Below are 22,106 nucleotides of genomic sequence, written 5' to 3'. Positions count from 1 at the left end.
CATACGCGGCAGTAAGCGTTCCGGTGCAGGTCACATCAGCCAGCCTGGACATCCAGTCAATCGGTCTGGTCGATGTCTAGTGTGTGGCTGTTAAATCCGGGTGAAAGCGTTGAACTGTGAGGATTTGATATCAACAGACTAGATGTTTCGGGGTCTTGGAATAGTCCGAGCCCGCGGTGGCCCACTGGCCTTTCAATGTTGCCAGCACAGGATCGGCCAGTGGAAGCCGCGACGAGGCTGATGCAGGGCTAAACGAGCTAGGACCGTACGGTACGTATTCTCTCGGTCCCCGCCGCTGGCTAATGAGAAACGAGATGTCGGTCGCCCTTGTCACTTCTGCTTGGCCGTCAGTCACTGGATACACCACACACCTACTCCGGTAGGTAGGTACTTCTGCAGCTGCCTACCTAACTTAAGTAGGGTAGGAGGCAGAAAGGGTTTCCATCCCTGGAGCAGGCATCAATTCCCACATATGATCTCCAAGTCTGGTCTAAAGATCGGGAGCGTGTCTTGACGGCAGGCCGCTGAATCTTGAAGCACAACACCAGAGGCATATGCGGAGACTGGAATTGGTATCTGCCTACCTTGATCACGACGTTTCACCAACACTGGGAATTGTGTAGGAGTCCAGAGAGGCTGATGGCATGAGTGACTATGATTCGCAATCACCCGTCACACAGGAGCATGCAAGAGAACATAGGCAAGTAAGAGCAACATTGAATGCTTGCCTATGAAAGACTCAGCGTTCTCCACGACTCAAGCTTGGTGCAATCCAATATCCTGCTGTTGCCTCACACCAACTCCTGCGGCAAATGACAGGCTAGATCAACAACCGTCTGGTCCATGTCAATTGTCAATCCCGTTCCATGACTTGGAATCCCGTCTGCCCCACCATGCCAACCTGGCCAGCAAAGTTATGACTGGTACTAGGATCCGAGATGGCCTGCCGGGGCCGGGAGGCTGAATTGTGAAAACTGGCGTCTGGAATGCCATGCTCGATGAATGTTCTCGCATTCTACTTCAGGATGCGAGAACGTGGCCAAGGCCAACTTCGGCTGTCGCACCCGAAGAGGGGGGCAAGCATGTCGTGCAAACGTGAATCACGTTTTAAGGCATCCCTCAATACAATACTTCTGCTTACGTCGTCTACTTGGGGCTGACATGGAGTATACGCCCACCGCCATATCCCTACTACCTACTTCAATTCGTAACGTTCAGAATTGCAGCGCCAGGCAAACGCAGATTAGCAGACCGACGGGTTCCTCGGTCTTGTCCGGGACCCGAGTTCCCTACAACAAGTTTGGCTTTCCGGTGCGCATCAGAATCATCTTGACAGTCTTGAGGACTGACAGGGTAGCGGCTGTAATTGGTGACGTAGACGTATACGTCGACGTTTTAGCCGTATTGGAATATTGGTGGTTGATGGGCTGCCATGTCGTACGTACTTGTTACTCAGTATTTATGGACCCTTGGAGTACGATCGCACTTGCCACATCATGCTAGCAGCTTCCGCTGCAGCCACCTGTGGCTGCCCGCCCATGGAGGGGTAGCTCCGGTTCGGGGCACCCAATCAGGCCATTCCCCGCGACCTCAGGCGTCAAGCTTGCCCGTTTTACGCTGCGTCACTCAGCACTTGCCACACGAACCTCAATCGAATCACTTTGGACATCGTGTCCTCTCCAGCAATTCAGAAGTTTGCCTCTAAACCATCTAACTTGTCACATTCGCCATTACACATAAAAGACTTCTCCTACATCCAACCTTGCCTACTGCGCACATGGCATCCCAATGAATCCCGTGTCCGCGAGACATGCAAACTCCACACTGACCAAGTTCTAACAAAACCACGTCCACCAACGGAGCCCGTCAAGAATCGAATATCAAAAACACACTCACACACGCAAAATGCACATCCACCACCTCATAACCTTCCTCGCCCTCCCAATCCTCGCCGCTGCCGCCAGGCCCAAAAATGCCATCCTCCTCTCGCAGGTCCAGTCCCTCACACTCCGCGGCAACGGCGCCAAAACCACCAACCGCCGCGTCTCGGCCATCCCACAGCTAAAATGCACCTCCTCAAGAGAGCTATGCTCCCTCTACAGCATCGATACCATGCGCTGCACGAATCAGGGGTCTTCGTATGGCGGTGAAGATATTGAATGGAGCTGTACGGCTACGTTGCCCGAGGAGCTGAAACTCGGCAGTACGGACGTCATTTGCGAGGGGTACGCGAGTGCCGACGACCCTTATGTGTTGAAGGGCTCATGCGGCGTCGAGTACAGCTTGCTGTTGACGAGCAAGGGCCAGGAGCGGTATCCGCACATCGCGAACCCGTATGGCGGGTATTTCAGTGATGGGAGGGGCGGCACGGATCTGAGTGCGTGGTTGTTCACAGTCGTGTTTGTTGCTGTGCTGGGGTGGATTGTGTACTCGGCTTGTGTTGCCGGCAATGGGGGCAGACAGGCACGGGGGAATACTGGACGGCGATGGGGAGGCGGCGGAGGCGGCGGCGGCGGTGGTGGCTTTGGCGGAGGAGGATGGGGACCCGGGAACGATCCTCCACCACCGTATCCTGGGACGAAACCGTCGAGTTCAGGGTCTGCTTGGGGTCCCGGATTTTGGAGTGGTTTGGCGGGAGGTGCTGCGGCGGGATACCTGGCGGGGAATAGGAATAGGAATGATGAGAGGAGAGGGTATGATCGTGGATGGGGCAGCAATACTTGGGGTTCTGGGCCGGCCAGTCCTCGCGCGTCGCCGGCCGCGTCTTGGGGATCATCCTCGAGCAGCGGGAGTTCATCGAGGCATGAGAGCACTGGGTTCGGATCTACTCGACGTAGATAGATTGAACAAGTCGACAAGAGACAAACTGATGTGTCATATAGAGGATGCTTGTTATGTCAACCCAGACTTGACAAAAGCAGCGTGAATATACCTACAACCTTATGTATCCAATCACCCGGCATTACGAAGGCGTTTAGATATCTGTTCAACAATGTTGAAAAGTTTATTCAAGTATCCAATGTAGCCCCAAACTCCGCCACCCTTCCCGGACTCCGACGATCCTTAGATCTATAATAATACTTGCTACCATGTACACAGTCGAAGTTCAAACCCCACTACCACCTCTGCTCCTAGTAGTACAATATCCAAACAATGACATGTCGTCGGTATGTGCCGGACTTAACATGACTTAGTAAAACGCCTCGACCTTTCGCGAGCCTTCGTATCGAGCGAGAGACATCATGAATAGCTATCATCGCTGCCCATTACCCACTTCTAATAGCAATCGATATACATGGCTGCATCATTCCAAGCTGAATGTTGGCCAAATCCAGTCGCGGGTGCCCTTGCGGAAGCGTTATCTTGTAATGAAAAATTGTTTTGTTCCTTCAGTGTGGCAGTATGCCACCAAATCAAAGTTAAATTACTTAATGATGGACAGGCATAACGTCCATCTTATCAAAGGCTCGTGAACATGTCGGGCACTTGCGCATTCTGTTGCTAATACGATCGTCCACGCATTTGTTACAGAACAAGTGGCCGCAAGTCTTTAGAGCCGTGTTCTTGAAGTTATTCCTGCAAATTGTGCATAGTGCAAATGTCTGCGATGTATGTTAGCATCTCCACACTGATGACACGGCAAAATTGGAGAATGCAAGGTTGTAAACTTACACGAAGCATCTCTTCCTCTTCTGATGAGTTGCTCAGCGCCTTGTTCTTCCAGTTATCTCGGTCCTTCTGAGTATGCTCAATTCGAACCTTGAGTTTTTCGACCTCGGCTTCTTGCACCGTATTTCGCTCTCGCACAGCTGCAGATGCATTGTCCCGAGATTTTACCAAACTCGTCAAGTCGCTGATTTGTCGGTTTAGGGAATCAGAACGTCTTACCGCCTCGAGACTCGTTGATTCCATCTTCTTGTTCTCAGCTGTCAAAAGAGCATTTGACTGCTTCAAATCAGCAACCTGCTTCTCCAAGTTGCCAAGGAGTAATCTATTTTGTGCCTCCAAGTCCTTCAGCTGAGTAATGATCTCGGTACTCTTGCTGTTTTGGTGTCGCAGTGATCTTATCTCATTGTTTCGGGTGTCGGCGTCCTTTCTGGCAGCGAAGTACTTTTGGTCTGCTTTGCTCTTCTCTGCAATCAAAAGAGAAACCTTTTCTTCCATGGCTACAAAGTCCAACACCTTTTTCTGTGCTTGATCTTTCATCTTCTTGTATGCCTTTTCGATGGATGGCAGTTCCTGGTTGATGGACTGGAAATCTTGTTGCAGCTTTTTATACTTTTGCCGGAGCTCATCTTCGGAAAGCTCCGTGAGATCATCTGCATTGACCATTTCCTGGTCCTCGGCAGGTTCAAGCCGCGAAAGTCGAGACTCCAGAGCGGCAATGCGATCGTCCTTCGCGCTAATCAATTCCTTGACATGCCCTAGTGAGGCCTTCTCCTGCTCCATGCTGGCTTTTCTTTGTGTGTTCTCTGCGAGTATCTCGTCCCTAGCAGAACGAACTCGGGCGAGGTCCTGATCTCTAGTTATGACATCAGCCTCCAACTCCTGTGTTACCTGGCTCGCATCAGCTTCCAGTTGGGTTTTGTAGGACGTCCGCTCTGCCTGCAGTTTTTCGGCTTCCTCCCGAAGTTGCTTATTTGTGGCCTCCAGATTATTAATTCGCTTGATGAGATCCTCATTTTGCGCCTTGAACTGCTTGAAGACGTCTGTTCGGATGAAATCCTCATCTGACCAAGTGTTTTGGCGGGCTTTGAGTGTTGAATTCTCGTCCTGCGCCGTCTTCAACTCCGACAGGATAGAATCCAGTTGTTCCTTCTGTTTCGCTGCAGAGGCTGTTGCTTCCTCATATTTGAGCAATAATTCATCCGATGAACCATTCACTTCGTGTTGTTCTGAGCCGACTTCACCCGATGCCGCTACTGCCGCTGCCGTCGCTCCGGAAGGGCGGGTAGCATTTGCGAAAGCCTGCTGCTCCAACTTTTGCACCTGAGAGCTTTTGGCTCTATCTAATTTCTTTTCGGCTTTGAAGTATCTTAATGTGGCGGTATTCAATTGTTCGGAAAGTTGATCCTTCTCTGTGTTCAAACGATCCAGCTTCAGCATATATTCCTTCTGCGCGGCAAGCAAGTTATTCACTTTCGCTTCCAAAGAAGCGGCGTCTGGACTCAGGGAGCCACGCTGCGAGGCAATACGACTCAGCAGTGACTCGGCTTTTGTCTTTATAGTTTTGCCCTTGTCTGAGAGATGGGATTGAAACTCGCTTAAGTCTTTGAAACCGATTGCGCTGAGATAGGGTGGATCTAGGAGTATCAAGCATTAGTATTGGACCCAACATTGGCAACATACTCTTCCGTACCTGTCGTGGGTGCATTTCCAGATAAGGTAGGCTCTGCTACAACTTCCAATTCCTCGAGTAACTAGCCAGCCTGTTAGTTTTTGGGCTGCGTCGATAGTAGTCGTCTTCGGCACTTACTTGGCGCCACCAGCCATCGATGATCCTTAAATGGTCATCATGATGTACACATCGTTTATGCAGTTCTTCGAGGCGTGATTCAGCTGTCGCGGCTTTACGACTGTACTCTTGCATTTGGCGGTAAATTGCCCCCTTGGTATAGGCCTAAGATTGATCGTCAGCACAAAAGTCATTGGGGAAGAACAACCAAAATCGTTCATTGGCAGAGCCTGACCACAGTCGAGACAGTCGAAGCCAAAATTGTTGCAGTGAAGGCCAAGTGTGCCGCTGGTTACGACCCCTCACGACGCCATGCGATACCCGCAAGCCTCGTCAGGATCAGGGTCGCAAATGTCCCAAAGCACCACTCAGACAAGGGAAACCAGTACCAAAAGTCTCGAAATCCGAGTGCAATAGTGTGGTCGTGTGCCAGGTTGCCGGAAGAGGCATCGAAAATCATGCTCGTGCGACACTCACCTCGATCCAACCTTCTTCCTTCAGCTCTATCGCATCATCTTTTGTTTTGGAACCATTCACGGCGACTCGCTTACTAGGGGGAGCAGCGAGATCATCGGAGCCGCCGATGGCGGGCCTCTTCCTGTCCTCCATTTTGGGAACCACGGATGGACGAGGCGACGTGGACGGCGACGTTGCTACAGGCATCAGACAACGCGTCAAACGAAACAAAGGTTCACAGAAACTCGGTGCGAGAAGCTGTTCAGAGCGAGAGCTTGGCAGCTATAACGCTCATGAGCCACGTCTCGTCCTGCAGCTGACACCGCGCGGGCTGTCATCAAAGCAAGTTCCGTGAAGAATTGCCTTTGGGGGGAAGAGATTGGTGATGGGGGGAGGGTGATCGAGGCCAGGAGTTGAAATTTCCAAGTCGACTCGAAGATCAGAGAGGCATGGCCAAAGGACACTAGTCCCGCGCTAAGCCTGTTTTGGTATTCTTATCGATGGCTGAACCCGGTTAAACCTCGCTTGCAGCCAAACGCTTTGCAGGCAACCCACTTTATTTCTCAGTTACTCGGGGTGAGCGTCAAGTGTGAATCCATCAATTGTCCCGCGAAAGAGCGTCACGCTGTTGATTTCTCTTAAATTTCCGTCACTGTTATAGTACTCACTACTAATACGGCATGAGTTCCATGTTCAAGAAGAAAGGCGGGCTTGCCTTCAAGCCCAAGGCACCGGTCGCGCGACCAAGACCAGGGCCATCGGCACCAACCACAAAAACTGCACCACCACCTCAACCTACAATTGATGATGGCTCGGACACATTGCCAGAGACGGTGCCGGAGGTTATAGAAAAGGAACCAGATACACATGAAGTCACGCACGGGGGGGCCGAAACCACGGCCCAAAAACCAGCAAAGGAGCCTGAGAAAGAAACCCCCGTTGAACCATCAAGGCGAACCACGAGACGTGCATCCCAATTAGAGTCCAGCTCACGACCGCAAGTACTAAAAGAGACATCGGCAGCCAGTGGTACGACCTCAACCACTGTTCCTGTGACGGAGCCACCAAAAGCTGATGCTCCGTCACAATCGGCACCGAGCGCGCGAACGAGACGTCAATCAGCCGCCAAACCACCACCAAGAACTTCAATAGAAACGCCCGAACAATCCACATCATCAGAAGAAGGCGGCACAGCCAGGGCTACAGCGCCACCAATAGAAACACAGAGCTCATCCGCAACTGCTTCAGAAGAGCCCACCTCCGCCTCTAGAGCATCCATCAGAACGAGGGCCAGGAGGAGACCGTCAACAACTGGCGCAGATGCTACCATATCTGCACCAGAAGGCGAGCCTTCACGGCCCAAGAAGCGCCAGCGAAAAGCATCCCGCCAACATGACGGCACTGAAACCCCCGCACCACGAAAGCGCAAGACTAGCACGCCCAATGCCACCGGATCACGATCCAGTTCCCGCCGAGCCCGCTCTCTCACCCCCGAAGACGCAGAGGACCAGGTCGTCGACCTGCAAAAGCTCAAAATGTCTGACCTAACACGGGACTTGCGAATCGGCAAGAAATTCAGTCGCCACGACGAACTGCGCGAGCGCGAGCGCAAAGCGCGTTTAAAATCCAAACTCGACAAGGACGGCGATACCCCCAGCGAAGCAGGCATCGACAACACACAATCCCCAGCACCAGGCTCAACGAACGGCACAACTACCAAAGCCAACAGTAGCACCTCAACGCCCTCAACGGCGGCGGCGGCAGCGGCGGCGGCAGCGGCCACAGCTGGCCCTCAATTCCGCATCGTCGACGGCCAAATTATTGTCGACCAGTCCTCCCTCGTCATGGACCGGCACGCCCGCGCCGCCGCCGCCCGCGCAAACGAGGACATGGAGACCATTGAAGAAAACGACTTCACGCGGCTCATCACCTCGTCCTCATTCATGAACACCTCCAAGCTCAGGGGCCCCAACGTCTGGACGGATCCCGAAACAGAGCTCTTCTACCGCGGCCTGCGCATGTTCGGCACCGAGTTCGAAATGATTTCCAAAATGTTCCCCGGCAAACAGCGCCGCCACATCAAACTCAAATTCAACCGCGAAGAACGGCACAACCCGAAACTCATTGACGCCGCGGTCATGGGTGAGAAGACTATAAGGATAGACATTGACGAATACCGCGCGTTCACGGGTGCCGAATTCGAATCATTGGAGACGATTGAGGCGGAGCACCGCAAGATCGAGGAGACTTACGAGGCGGAGAGGCAGAGGGTGGCGGATGAACAGGCGGAGATTATGAGGAAGAAGAAGGAGGAGCTGTTTGCAGATGAGGACGGCGAGGATGGCGGGCTCAAGAAGAAAGGCAAGGGCAAGAAGAAGGGCAAGCAGGCGATTCAGTACGGTTTGAATGGCGAGCCAATCACAGGAGATTGAGGATTGCTTATTGGCGTGAATACATGTTCCCATGTAGCGACGGGCCCAGGGGAAGGGGGATACACGATACCCACGAGAGATTTCTGACGTGAACAGGGAAACAAGAACGGAGTTGGCAGGTCATAGCAGGAGCGGTCTTCTACAGCTGAATATGTTTGCACGACGAGATTAGAACATGACACGGTACGTTTATATACATTAGTGACCCACGAGATGGCTTTGCGGAGACTGCAATATCATTCACTGTCGAAATATTCTAGGCCAATATGTCAACCTAAGTGCCTATGCAGTCCAGCACCTCAAACATTGATTGCCACTTGCAAACATGCCATCTCCCACACTAACTCACTTGTTGAAAAAAAAAATGGGCTCTCCAATGTTGTAACTGTGTAGTTGAACCAGCGAAATCTCCATCCCCACGTTTCGCCTCCCTTTGGAATCGTGACATTAAACTCCTCCCCAGCGGCTATTGTCATTAACCTCGTTCGGAGTTTTGTTTCATAATCATAACAAGCGTTCGTGAGTGCTTCTGCTTCCACCGTTGTTGTCATTGTCCTCCACACGGTACCTGCCACACCAATGCCAGCCACCTTAGTTGGTAGGAGGTTCATCGTCATCAGGCTGGTCGAATAAGAAGTTTGCGGCGAGCTCTTCGTTTTTGTCACATGCAAAATAAGCCTGGATGGCCTGGTCACGATCAAAACCAAGACGACATAGCTATATTCCGTCAGCACTTCATATCTGCACCGGATCTTGGTAGATTACATCCAACTCACCCGTTCAATAGCATCGCGCTCTTCTTCTGTGACAGAGATAGCCTGGGCGCCGGGGGGCAGGGGAACGTCGTCGTCGGCGCTTTCGCCCAAAAGCGAGAGGAACTGGTCGGGGTTGGCGGCAATCAGCTGTGCAAGTTGGGGGTTGCCGGCGCCAAGCTGTTGTAGAATAGGCTCGAGCATCTGAGGCTGCTGTTGAACAACTTGGCGGAGCTGCTGGAACTGAGGGTTATGTCTGAGAAAATCCAAGTTGCCCAGATCTGCACCACCCTGAGTTGCACCCGCAGCAGCAGCAGCCGCGCTACCACTGCCACTTCCTCCGCGACCACCCCCACCAGCCTGAGCGGCAAGATCGAAGAGGTTTACGCCTCCATCATCCTCTCCGCCCTCTTGAGCGGCGGGGGCGGCAGGGGTGGCCTGCGTCGGTCCGGCTGCGGCAGCCTGGCGAGCATGCTGTTCTTGTTGAATGTTCTCAGGAATACCCTTTGAGATTTATCAGATGTGTGTCCTTCACCATTGTATCACTGTGTGCTCCTCCCATCACTCACATTTAAAAGATATTCGACCGCACGGTCAGGGTTATTGAAGGCAGCGCGCATAGCGGCCTCGATCTGACTCCTCTCAAATCCCATAGCCTCCATGTTTGTAATGGCCTCAGCTCGCTCAGCACCCATAGCCAGGCCTGAGCCTGTCTCCCCCCCAGCTTCGCCAGAACGTTGCGGAGTTGGCGTGGCCGGGGCGGCGGACTGAGTAGTGGAAGGTTGGGCGGGAGCAGCTGGAACAGCAGGAGTACTTGCAACAGGCTGTGCGGGTGTGGCTGGAGGAGCAGCAGCTGAAGACTCAGCGGCAGGGGCTGGTTTCTCCTTGGGCTGAATATATGTTAGCCCTCCAGCTTGGTTAAAGCAGCGGCGCATTTGACTCAAAATAGTATACCTTGTTCACCATGCAGACGACAAAGCCCTTCTCCTCGATGTTGTAGGAAGCGACGGTCTCATCATCCTTCAGAATTTTGCCTAAACCTGGTCAGAAAATCCAGTTCGCCAAGGCAGAGGTATTATCTTGGAGCAGGCCATGTATCGAACCGGAATAAATGAGCTTCTGGTGCTTAGGGTCCCACCCCTTCTCTCCGGAGATTTTTTCCTTGACAGCCGAGATCTACGACATATTCCAGTCAGTCACGGCGTGTGTTGTTGACATGGTCGATATCGGAACGGCCGAGGTATCGTGGCAGATGAGACATACCAGGTCGGTGGGTTCGACCTCGAGGACGAACTTCTGTTGCTTCAGATCCTGCGCAAATAGACCAAGAGTCAGCTACATTTCCGCGATGCACTTCAGCACGGGCAGCCAGGCTACACAGCTTCAGACCAATGTACCCAAAACAGCTTCCAATCAAACAAGCACCAACGGTGGCGGGGGGTTGTGGATGAGGCATACTCGGAACGTGACCTTCATGATGGGCAGAAGAGGCGCAGCTCGACAGCTGCGATAGAAGAAGAGTCGTCAGTGAGATCTAGGTCCCAGGCAAATTGTCCGTGCAGGCGAGACGGTAGAGGTTGGAGAGGTTGGAGGAGAGAAGATGGCAACGATGACGGAAGCAATGGTTGGCTGAAGACCGACTTCGACGCCGGTGGCTCTTTGGCTCTTTGTGGGCGGGCAGTCTGTCGAGGTGGGGTCTGGTCTTGTCAGCCAGCCAGCAAAAAAAACATGTCCATGTCGTGCTGCTTCAACCACGAGGACCGTCCAGACCAATGTCCAAGTTGGAGTCATGCAAGAAGCAAGCCCCCACCTTGCAACTACTATCGTGCAGGCTCCTACTATGTACGGTAGAAGCTGAATAATACAGGAACGCAGGGTTCGCAGCTGCGCGAAGCTGAAGACTGCCAGTTTTGCCAAATTTCCCGGGGTGGCGAATGGTGAACCATGGTCCATGGGCGGCGGCGGCTAGTTGCGCCAAAGACGTATCCGACCTGCATCACATTCACCAGGGAATGAAACCCGAAAGTACATCTAGTCTTGAATATCATTTGATTTTTTGCCTCATGGCCCATCGCTGAATTCTCTAGCAATGGCCGCTAATAAAAATTACATGTCCCATCATCTAAATACAACGCCTCGCTCTTTGTACAAATCAACCAATTATACCCAAAGTCATATCAACATAATGAGGTTTGCACCCCAATCTCGTATCCCCATCAAACCCAAGAGTGACAAAAACAAAAAAAAGAATATTCAGGTCGAATCGCTCACAGCCATGCGTACAAATACAAAGAAAAGTCAATGATCGTCACTTCATTTCTGCCCCCTCATTATGTCTCCTCGTCATTCTCTTGCTTCTGCTCCTTGAATGATTCCAGGCTGGTCTTCATAGACGGGCTTAGCAGCCATTCAGGTACAGGTGGCGTCATTTTGCGCTCGCTTCGTGTACCAGAACTCTTTCGGCCAACATCGCCGTCGTCTCCCATTTTGGACTGTTTCAGGAGGTCGAAGCTGGCCTGGTGGATAAGAGGGCTAGGCGTCGCAGGCAAGCTTCCACTCCGCAGGCGTCTCATAGATTGCATGCTAGACTTGCACGATATGACTTGCCCGGCATTTGGCGCAGCCAGGACAACTGTGCCGGGACTTGCGGCGGGAGGTGGCGTTGGGGAATCAGATCGAAAGAGTGGGTGAATATGTGCCTCGTTCACAGAGCTGTCGGGGGTAAGCCTGTGGGGATCTTGTTGTGATAGTACGCTCGAGCTATAACTCTCTGCTCTATATAGCATACGGGGAGGCTCCAGCTCCATATCGAGAGGAGTGCCTGGCCGGGTGGGAGAGCGGCTCCCAGACGGGCTAGCAGGAATCGTCTCTAAGCCTCTATTGAGAGTCGCTGGAGATGACATCTCTATGACAACTTGACGATTATACATGTCCACAGATGAAGTGTCCCAAGAATCAAAAGACGTATCTGTGCTCTTACGAGGATTCTTCGAGTCCAGTGAAGTCGCTCTTCGTCGCCCACTCTTCAAAAATTTGGTTCGGGATGCTGCAGGTCGAATGGCTTGAGACATGGATGCCTTCAAGTAGTCAATTGGCCCCATGGTTGAGCTTTCCGGCGAAGGCGGCGAAGACTCATTGCTTCTCACTGATGTCATTTCCTGCAGAGCGGCCCCAACAGTTGTTCGGCTATATCGAACGGATTTGATATTCATTGTGCGGCCCTCTTCGTTTGAATGAAAGGATGAAGCCGTTCCAGCGGTAACATCTCGACTTGTCGCAAAGTGCAATATTATGGAACCAAGCTGGAGAGCGGTGGAAAAGGCGACAACTGTTGCTGAACCGACGAACACTTTCCAACGTCCTTCAGCGGCCTCGTCGTCTAGTTCGAGCTGTGTCCACCACTCCTGCAAGTAGACCAAAGCGACTACAGAAGCTACCAGGGCAGCTAGCCAAGCAAAGAGTTGAGTTATAAATGCAGGTAAAGAACACTTCCATGACAAGGGCACCTTTGTTGGTACAGCTTGTGCTATGCCGAGTGCACCAAGTATAAGCAGGACAACGGACTCCAAGGCGGCGGCCGTGCTGCTTGCTATAAGCAACTTGGAATTCTTTGCTGCATGCACACACGAAATAATTTCGAGGCAAATGGTAACGGATGTTGCAAGCACGGCCAGCGTTCCGGCGACGATGAGAAGAAATCCGGCGCGGAGCATCATGCCAGCAGGAGGAGGCTGTCAAAGCCTTAAAGAAAGGGAAAAGCAAAGAATCCGCCCCAACACAACACGACTGTGGTCGCGGCGCCCAATCACCTGCGGGAGCACACGGCAACTTGGCTTTTATCGGATTCGTAAAAGTGTATTTTGCGTGGCCGTCTTCTCCAAACTTTGTCGACTGTTAATTAATTTCAACCGTCGTCGATTTTCTCACAGAATTGGAGTGTAATAGTAAGTGGGAGCCATCAAGTCACGATGACTCCACCGCAGATATAAAAAGTTGCCAGTCCCGCAATCGTAATAGACGGCAAAGCGAATTGACCATAAATAGTTGTCAAATAGACGTGAACCTGACGTCGTAATTTCGAGAATTGAGCTCTCAACTGTTTGTTGGAAAGAGGTGGTGACAGGGGCGGCGGTTGGCAGAGTATTGTATGTGCAAACAGACTTGTTTGGCAGAGAATGGCCACAAGTACTGGTGCCGGCCGTCGCACAAAGAAAAGAGCACCGACGACAATTGTGACAAAGACCGTGGCGTCGTTGGTCTCTCCGAACGACGAACAATGTTTTGTGGTTCCACCGGAAATACGCAGTGGAAAACTAAAGGCAAGGCGTCATGAACACCCGGGGTACTGGAATGTAGAATAATCAGAGCCGTCGTCGTTTTCAGGTGCAAGAGCGAGCATCACAGAAATGGAGGAATGGAAGAGGAGGGAAAGAATATCGACCAAACGAAGCAGGCCAATTGTTGGTCATACCCATGAGCTAAGTAAAAAAAAAAAAGCCCTCAGCTCCGAGTAAACGCGTCAGAAGCGCATGGAACCGTCGCGTGCAAGCATCTTGTCGGAGAGGATGCTTGTCCGGCATTGTGCACTCGAGCACTTTTTCCTCAATTCAGCCAGTGGGATAGAATTCTGCTGCAAGCAACCAGGCACGACCAGGAACAAGCTTCCTTGCATTTGGGGACCCAGAACCGGGGGTGTTGTGGGCCAGGCCGTTGGCAGGCGGGGAAGGAGCGCGGCGCCAAGAGGAAACAAGGACGTGAGACGGCAGAAGCCTGTTAGACATTAGACATACTAGTTGCGTATTCTATACATGTTCAGAAGCCCTGGCCTTGTATATGACCAAGAGTATCTGGTACCTCTGCAGACTTTACCAGCAACAAGCACCCCAACTGCTCCTTCCCACCAACATCCGATTGGAGACATGAGTCGATGCCTGTTCCTGACACTTCGGTACTCCATGCTACTGGTGGGCGCACAGTTGAAACGCAACCTGGGGATGTGAGGCGCGCACGAGCAGCTAGGCTCTATACTGGCAACCTGACGTTTCAAAAACTGCAGCAAACACAAAGCGCAGATCCTCCCCCGAGGTCCAAAGTGGGAGGAAAGGCTGGTGGTTTGATTTTTTTTTTTTCTTCCCCTGGTTCAAAAGGGACAGAGGAAAGCAGTCACGAAACATCAAAACTTACGTGGAGCCTCGGTGGCGGCTCATGGGGCACTAGCCCGGATCTAGGCACAAGTTTCCAGTCTATTGCGACTCGCTGGGGCCCGCTGGAGCCCGCTGGAGTTTGGATGGCTTTACCAGAGCAGGTGTCGTCTTTCAGCACGTTGCTAGGCGGCAACCTCTGTTGCACGCACCAGCGCTCTAGTGAGCCCTGAGCCATGCCTCACGGGCTCCTAGGCAAACAATGCACAAATCAAATTGACACCAAGACCACCCTGGTCAATAAACAACCATAACAGAAACAGAAACAGAAACAAAAACAAAAAACAAAAACAACAAGCAAATAGCTTAATGATGCAATTCTTTTTTTTCCCGGGCTACACGAGCTGGACCTACAATGCAAATATTATCCTGCGCATGCCTACACCCTTTCCAAGGTGGCCTCAATGATGGCCAGGGCCTTATTAGCCGACACTGGGTGGAAAGGATCAACCAGTCGACATGGTGCAACAAATGTCCCTGCATATTTCATCACGTACTCCGTACAGAGTTCAAAACGTGGTGTGAGCACCACATGCTTCAAGCCACTGATGGCCATGCAAAAAAAACTCTGCAACTACCACGTACTACATCATACCCGGTAACTACGGATGTTCCACCGGCTCGTTGCCAATTTAAAACGAAGAAGCTGGAGGAAGCACGTGTTTTAGTCCCACAGGATTGATGAACCTGGTTCCTAGCCCGGCCGGTAGTGGGTGCAGACGTCCAAGCCAGGTGGAAGGTGAACAGTTTGTAGTACTAGTGCCAAGTTATTGCTTACGAGCAGGGCGAGGCGTAATGAGATGCATATCTGGCATGATCAATCTGCATGTACTTGGGCTGCCGTTGCAATCCTATTTATGTACTTACCAGACAAGTTTTATCACGGTACCGCCCGCGACAGCTCGAGCCCTGCCTGCCCAGGGGGTCAAACACAGATTCTTGCTCCCTTCCAGCATTTGATACCAGACATACATATGTACAAGGTAGCTACTTAAGTACTTTAGGAAGGTACTACTGAGGGAGGCAGATTGCAGGAGCAATTGTGCACTTACGACATGTTGTATGTATAACCACGGAGTACTCCGTATTTCCTTAGAATGGAGTAATGGGTGCAATTGCAAGGTCGCAACCTCGAGTATTGTTATGCTAGTACTCCGTACTCCGTAGTAGTACTAGTATGTCCTCGTGGGCTTCCAATGTTCCTACTGCCCACTCGAGCACCCTGCATACAATAAAGTGCGTCGTGCCCACTTGGCCGTTGAAAACAACGAGTCTGATTACTTTCATCTTTTGCGTTTCTATACTCAATTGCCTCGACAACAGCCGTGGTCCATCATACCAAGGCGATGACAACGGAAATGATGATACGGTGTCATCATTCACGACAAACCAGACTAACAAACTAAGCCGTCCTTGACGCGTCGCTAGCTCTAGCTCAGCTCACCTCGACATCCAGAAATACCAGACGTGGATGGAATCGGCAGCGGTAACTGGGACTTACACCAAGAACCCCGCCAATTGATGGTGCCAAACCTTGGGAGCCGACCGACACAATACTAATACTACTACGGAGTACATATGTATGATGCACGATGCACAATGCACAATGCGCAATGCGCCTCTCGAGTCTTGCTTCGCTGCAGGCCCAGAAATTACGACATGTAGGGCTGCTGAGCCGTGGAAGACTGTTGACGGTCAGTCATCGCCTTTTACCCTTTTACCCCCGAGACAAAGTGTGTGCCGGCAAAGTGGGCAAATGCCCCGGGAGAAGGAAAAGTCAAAAAAATGGTCAGTCATTTGCCGATCACAATCAAGATGACAATTCATCTCATGATTAACTACCCCACACCAAGGAACAGGTTCATGATGAATGAGGTCTCAGTCACTGTTGCTTGTTTACTGCGTAGTTCTTTGAAGAGTAAAACAGTCCTTATTCGGAGACCGGCAACAAGGCGCGACAACGGCACTATGCCCCGCAGAATGTCAATATTGACATTCATGTCGAGTCCCGTGTAGGATTATTGCCCAGTGCACTCCGTAGTGACGTACAGTGGGTTGTATGTACTGACATTGTACAATATTGGGATGCTTGGCGTTGCTTACTTACTTACTAAGTATGCCGGCGATGAAGTGGGCAGTGAGTGAGTGGCATGGTGGGGCTTCTAGGGTTGGTCAACCTTGGCTTTTGGTGTGAGTGGGTGCCAGAGACTGACTGGCAATCAAAAAGTTGTATTATATTGTCATGCAATGCGTGTAATTGCGCTTGCTGACCTTGGGTCTTTCCAACGTTGGTGGCCATGGACCTCGTCATACACCGTGAGCAAGACCATGACCAGGAGGTCGCCGCATGACCTGGCTGCACGGCTGCAGTGGCGGCGATGGCTGAACGACGCACGATTGGACCAACGCGAACGTGCTGGCTCAAGGACTAGTATTCGAAGACTATTTTTATGTTTCTAGTAACAGCTGACTGCCTTTCCAGGTATGGGTTGGTGAACGCGTGTGGATATGTGAAGCACAGACTATGTCAATAGACAACTTTGAGGGTTGCTCGTGCCAATGATACGGAATAGACAGGCTCTCAACGCCGCGCACAAATACTCCTACTACTACCCCGTACTAGTATCGCTGGGCTTTACCAAGCAACTGGGCAAGAAGTATTACGTACAACAAATCTTGAGTGTTCAATCTCGCAAACTGCCGATGCTAACTTGCTGGTCTTGCTGACCTCGATTTCCGGGAACCCCAGCATCCCACGTCATTCGCCCAGTGCCTGCAGAAGTGGGTCCCTATGTCTCCTCCCGCACATCTGATGTCTTAGATGCCATCGATCCAGGCCAATGGACAGCCACTTGAGCATCTTGAGGGGCACCAGCCTACTGACATCATGACTATCAATCTTCCTTCTTTTCTTTTTTTTCGTTTTGACTTTTGCTTTTTACCAATATGACACGCATGTAGGTTCTTGAGGGGGGGATGGATCATTTCTACGCTGTGTAAAAAACAATGTCTCGATCTTATATCTAAGTCTAGTTTCACAAACCAATTTATCGAGTACTTTCCTACTTTCGTACATTCATTCAGATTGGCGAAATTAACCAGACCAAAAGAGCCTTTTCCATCTAAACAACTTTCAAAACACGCATCGAGACAGGGCGGCCGATATCATGACTAAGCCAAGGGTCGTGTATTGGTTCCGAACAGACCTCCGACTTCACGATTCTCCCGCATTGAAGGCCGCGCTAGATCTGGAGCCAGATGTTCTGTGGCCGATATTCACCTGGGATCCGTACTATGTCTACAGGGCGAGGGGAGGCACAAATAGATGGCAGTTTCTGTAGGTCAGCCACGAACACACTTCAACTCGGTAAACAATTCGCCGCCTGTGTCCATGGTGCTGATCAGGAATCACATTAGCCTCGACTGTCAGAATGACCTCTCCAGCTCTATCACAAAACTAAACCCCAAGTCCAAGCTCTTTGTCCTCCGAGAAGCGCCCCAGACTCTGTTCCCCAAGCTCCTCAAAGCCTGGAAAGTCACGCATCTCGTCTTCGAGAAGGACACCGATGCATATGCACGGCAGCGTGACGACGTCGTCGCCAAGGCAGCCAAGGCAGCCGGCGTCAAAGTCGTCATCCACTCTGGCAGAACCCTCTGGGACAGCGACGAGATTGTCGCCCACCACGACGGCAAGCCAGCCATGTCCATGACGCAGCTGCTCTCGGCTGCAAAGAAGGTTGGCCAAGTCCCCCGGCCGATAGCCGCGCCCAAGAGTCTCCCGGACCCGGGCGATATGCCGCTCGACTTTGGGCAGCACGTGCCCAGCAGCGTTCCAGACGTGAATGCGCAGACGAGGGAGAAGAAAGACACGGCGTACAAGAGCATCGCCGGGCCCAAGGGCGATTTCGCCATCGAGACGCTGGAGGAGCTTGGGTTTCCGGCGGCCACGACTCCCTACAGGGGAGGGGAGAGCATTGCGTTGAAGAATCTAGCCGACATTGCCAAGAACAAAAAGTATACAGCCACGTTTGAGAAGCCAAAGACCAGTCCGGCGCAGTTTGAGCCGCAGTCGACCACGTTGCTCTCGCCGTTTCTTCACTTTGGTGCCCTGTCCGTCAGGGAGTTCTACTGGCGGGTGCAAGACGTGGTCGAGGCCTACGGGAAAGGGGCATCGACCCCTCCGGCAAGCTTGACGGGTCAACTCATCTTTCGGGATATGTATTTCGCCGCGCAGGCGGCCGTCGGTGCCAAGTTTACGCAGACGGCTGGGAACCCGTACTGTCGTTTTATACCCTGGCACCTGCCGTCGGAGAGAGACTCGCAGACCGGTCTTGTGACCGACAAGTACACGGTTGACTCGGACGATGCCGAGAAGTGGTTCCAGCGATGGAAGCGAGGCGTTACGGGCTTCCCCTGGATAGACGCTCTTATGCGCCAGCTCCTCCACACGGGTTGGATACACCACCTTGGCCGTCATAGCCTGGCGTGCTTCCTTACCAGGGGAGGATGCTACGTCGATTGGGAGAGGGGTGCAGAGGTCTTCGAGGTGCACTTGTTGGATCACGAACCTGCCTGCAACGCGGGCAATTGGCAGTGGTTGTCGTGTACGGCTTTCTTCTCGCAGTATTTTCGGTGCTACAGCCCCGTTTCCTTCGGGCAGAAGTGGGATAAGAACGGAGATTTGATTCGCAAATGGGTCCCGGAGCTGAAGAATTTGGATTCCAAGTACATATATGAGCCGTGGAAGGCGCCGATTCAGGATCAGAAGAAGGCGGGCGTGAGGGTGGTGGGTGATGGACTAGGTGACCAGGAGCAGGGGACGTATCCGAAGCCAATGTTTGACTTTGGGAAAAGGAGGGAGACTTGCATCAATGCCATGAAGATTGCGTATGGAGTCGGTTTGTATGGGGATGACGAGAGGGTCCTGGATGGTTCGTGGAGAGAGTTGTTTGAGGGAAAGGGAGGGGAAATGATGGAAATGGTTGCGAGTGACGATGGGGAGAACGCGGACGAAGGGGATGAAGATGTCGGAGACAAGAGGAGGAGGCGGAAGGGGGAGGGCGGTGATGGTGTTAAGAAGCAAAAGAAGTAGAGTTGGAATCATGATGGAACATGGCCAAGGTATAATCTAATAGATGCCTAAAAGAAGGCGTGGGGTGTTTCTAAATACAAGATTGAATACATGTCCAAATCTGATCAATATTCAACCCGCCCGTCTGCGAGTTTCGCCCACTCCATCGCCCACAACCTCCTCTCCTCGCCATCCTTCTCACCGCCAACCGCCTCCAGCTCCAACTCCATCTCTGAAAGACGCGTAAACATATCCCTCCTCCCATTGCACGCAGCCGTGTACATCCTCTGCCGTGCCTCATCCGCGTCACTACCTCTGAGCATCTCGGCCAACTCCATGTCAGCCTCAACAAGCCCTTCCTGGGCCAATTTCTCAAACAGCCCCCGGGCGTCGTCGACTTTGCCCATCTTCAAGTATGCCCTCCCCAGACACAAACGACAATACGGTCGCCATTCAAACCGCGGGCTCAGCTTCAGCGCTTTCGTCAACACGGCGGCGGCGGCGTCCAGCCGTCCCTGATCCAGCAGCAACTCCCCCTCGGCGGTAAGCGCATCCGCATCTTTACCACTGGAAACCAAGCCCTTGAAGCGTGCTTCGACCCTGCGCAGCTGCGGGACTCTGCCGTATGCCCCGGAACGGACGAGTTGCCGGGCGAGAGAGAGCGTCGACGGACGGTAGCCCATTTCCGAGGCGGTTGACCAGAGGGCGGTGGCGAAGGCGTCTGCGCTTCGGGGCCCGGTGATTTGCCGCATGATGCAGGCTACCTTGTGTAGAGTTTCTGCGGGGATGGCATCTTCTGGCGCCGAGTTAGCTTTTGCGGTTGGGAGCCAGCGAGGACCTAGGCGGCCAAGAGCTCGACGTACTGCCTGTGAAGGAGGAAGTCCAGGGGGAAGACCCTCGGTTGATTGCGTCGGAGAACTTTTGAGCGACGCGGTAGTATTCCTCTGGGGAGAGATCTTTGAATGAGCTGCCGTTGCGCGAGATGACGCTCTCGAAGGAGCTGAGTGGAATGTCTGATAGAGTGAATACGTCGGCGTAGGAAGGGGCTTTGGGGGGAGAGCGAGAAGCAAACGATTGCGTTTTCTGGAGTCGTTGAATTGTGGACGGATGGATGTGCGTTTTTGACAGTATAGGGATTATACTGGCTGATAAAGGACGGACAAGTGCGCATGGCGATAGAGCACGTCTAACGGCCATTTTGATAGCACAACGATGGTGAAGAGGTTGTGGTTGGGGGGATATGGTTTTAATCTGGCATTGGATCAACTACTACCAGTTCAATAATGCCCCTTTATGCGAAAAAATGACATAAATAAAAATAAAATCTGCAAAATTAAGCAGGGACACTTTTCAGTGAAACGTTCGAAACAGGTTGGTCGTAATTCATTCCCAAAGCTGGTATTGTAATCTTGGAGGAGAAAGGGTCCGGTGTGGTGTGCATCTCCAGCTCCGCCGACTCCGCCGACCAATCACAGCGCTCTACGCCGCGCCGTTCAGACCGTAGCGACCCACTAAATTTTTTTGATATCAAAAAAGTAGTCTCAATTCAACATGGTATGAACATCTTTTCATCACAGGACCATTCCACAACACACAAATACCCAAGAGCAGGTTGAGCAAACTAATACTTGACTCAAACCTATTTCCACCCACCTCGTATTCTCTCAGGGCCTTTAGACAGGAGCTACTTCCTCCCCAGGATCAGACCACGCCACAAGACATCTCAGCGAGAAACTCACTGAGGCACATCGACAATGCCCGTCGAAACGCGTAAGCGAAAGGCCATGGCCCAAGCAGCCATTCAGAGTGCCCAACCTGCGCCCTCGCCGCCCACAAGCACCACCAAACGACAGAGGAAGCTGCCCGTGCGGTCAAAGGACGACGTTCCAGAGCAAAAGCCAGAGGCACCCACGGCGGCGAGCAAGAGGAGCAACGTCATCACGTTTGACGACGACGGCAATGCAGACCGGGAACCAGCCGTTCCCGCTAAGCCCGTCGAGGCCTCAAAACCAGCCCAGCAGGAGGAAGAAAGCGATGGTGATGAGGCTCCCGAGGCAGTGTCCACCGCCACGGTGGCAGTTGAGATGAAAAAGTCTGCGCAGGCGGAGAAGAAAGCTGCTCGAGAGTATGTATCTTTCCCTCTCACAGTACTATTCAATCTATTATTCTTACCAATATTCTATGATCAATGGACGATTACAGCTAACTAGGAGCTAGGCAAGCAGCCGCTGAAAAGCAGAAGCGGCAGCAACGAGATGCCCTATTCAAGCAGCAAGCTTCACAGCGAAAGGCTGAAACTCGGACTGAAAAAGTCCCAGCACCAATCCAAGAAGTTTCTGCCAGGAAATTGTCTGGAAAGATGGTTATCCCTAGTGTCCTACCTGCCGAGTTCCTGACAGACTCGGACAGCGAGGAGGAAGATGATGCAGAGTCCTCACTTGGACAAGACTTGCCCCGCAAGAGAACGGTTTCGGGCGTTGAGAAGCGGATGTCGAGAGATGGAAGGGGTCCTCGCGACGAAGTCATTGGGTCTACGGTGTATAGAATCTCCAAGAAGGTCGACGGGAGGCTGGCGCCCAAGGCGAGGAAGTATTCGAAAAGTAGCAAGGACATTCTGCTAAAGAGGGGGAGAGCGCCTGTTCAGGGGCGATCTGGGTTCTTCAAGAAATAACATACATATACTACTGGCCTGGGATTTGTTGCAGCCTAACCTGACTCGCTTTAGATGGCATCGTCTCG

The 22,106-nt window shown here is 52.2% G+C and overlaps 8 protein-coding genes across 8 annotated transcripts; 4 read left to right on the top strand and 4 right to left on the bottom strand.

Moving 5' to 3' along the window:
* Window positions 1-1,905: 1,905 nt before the first annotated feature.
* On the top strand, window positions 1,906-2,841 carry MAA_05865 (uncharacterized protein; the record flags this gene model as incomplete). Its single annotated transcript, XM_007823863.1, has 1 exon — window positions 1,906-2,841. The coding sequence occupies one exon, from the start codon at window positions 1,906-1,908 to the stop codon at window positions 2,839-2,841; it is 936 nt and encodes a 311-aa protein (XP_007822054.1).
* A 587-nt stretch (window positions 2,842-3,428) lies between these two features.
* MAA_05866 (RING-12 protein) lies at window positions 3,429-6,064 on the bottom strand (the record flags this gene model as incomplete). Its single annotated transcript, XM_007823864.2, has 5 exons — window positions 3,429-3,602; window positions 3,673-5,303; window positions 5,360-5,420; window positions 5,477-5,620; window positions 5,933-6,064. 5 exons carry the CDS (start codon window positions 6,062-6,064, stop codon window positions 3,429-3,431), a joined length of 2,142 nt encoding a protein of 713 aa, XP_007822055.2.
* Window positions 6,065-6,591: 527 nt separating this feature from the next.
* MAA_05867 (Homeodomain-like protein) lies at window positions 6,592-8,343 on the top strand (the record flags this gene model as incomplete). The annotated part of the gene is made up of 1 exon (XM_007823865.1): window positions 6,592-8,343. One exon carries the CDS (start codon window positions 6,592-6,594, stop codon window positions 8,341-8,343), a length of 1,752 nt encoding a protein of 583 aa, XP_007822056.1.
* Window positions 8,344-8,934: 591 nt separating this feature from the next.
* MAA_05868 (UV excision repair protein Rad23) lies at window positions 8,935-10,571 on the bottom strand (the record flags this gene model as incomplete). The annotated part of the gene is made up of 7 exons (XM_007823866.2): window positions 8,935-9,060; window positions 9,120-9,599; window positions 9,665-9,985; window positions 10,050-10,129; window positions 10,199-10,271; window positions 10,359-10,406; window positions 10,554-10,571. The coding sequence occupies 7 exons, from the start codon at window positions 10,569-10,571 to the stop codon at window positions 8,935-8,937; spliced, it is 1,146 nt and encodes a 381-aa protein (XP_007822057.2).
* An 854-nt stretch (window positions 10,572-11,425) lies between these two features.
* MAA_05869 (uncharacterized protein) lies at window positions 11,426-12,811 on the bottom strand (the record flags this gene model as incomplete). Its single annotated transcript, XM_007823867.1, has 1 exon — window positions 11,426-12,811. The coding sequence occupies one exon, from the start codon at window positions 12,809-12,811 to the stop codon at window positions 11,426-11,428; it is 1,386 nt and encodes a 461-aa protein (XP_007822058.1).
* A 4,652-nt stretch (window positions 12,812-17,463) lies between these two features.
* MAA_05870 (DASH-cryptochrome) lies at window positions 17,464-19,388 on the top strand (the record flags this gene model as incomplete). The annotated part of the gene is made up of 2 exons (XM_007823868.2): window positions 17,464-17,633; window positions 17,714-19,388. 2 exons carry the CDS (start codon window positions 17,464-17,466, stop codon window positions 19,386-19,388), a joined length of 1,845 nt encoding a protein of 614 aa, XP_007822059.2.
* A 104-nt stretch (window positions 19,389-19,492) lies between these two features.
* On the bottom strand, window positions 19,493-20,564 carry MAA_05871 (Tetratricopeptide repeat protein; the record flags this gene model as incomplete). Its single annotated transcript, XM_007823869.1, has 2 exons — window positions 19,493-20,178; window positions 20,231-20,564. 2 exons carry the CDS (start codon window positions 20,562-20,564, stop codon window positions 19,493-19,495), a joined length of 1,020 nt encoding a protein of 339 aa, XP_007822060.1.
* A 557-nt stretch (window positions 20,565-21,121) lies between these two features.
* On the top strand, window positions 21,122-22,038 carry MAA_05872 (uncharacterized protein; the record flags this gene model as incomplete). Its single annotated transcript, XM_007823870.1, has 2 exons — window positions 21,122-21,492; window positions 21,585-22,038. 2 exons carry the CDS (start codon window positions 21,122-21,124, stop codon window positions 22,036-22,038), a joined length of 825 nt encoding a protein of 274 aa, XP_007822061.1.
* Window positions 22,039-22,106: the final 68 nt, after the last annotated feature.

This window comes from Metarhizium robertsii (assembly GCF_000187425.2).
Source record: "Metarhizium robertsii ARSEF 23 chromosome Unknown MAA_Scf_2, whole genome shotgun sequence".
NCBI lineage: Eukaryota > Fungi > Ascomycota > Sordariomycetes > Hypocreales > Clavicipitaceae > Metarhizium > Metarhizium robertsii.
Note: the sequence above shows the minus strand (reverse complement) of the source record. Positions and strands in the feature narration are given on the sequence as shown.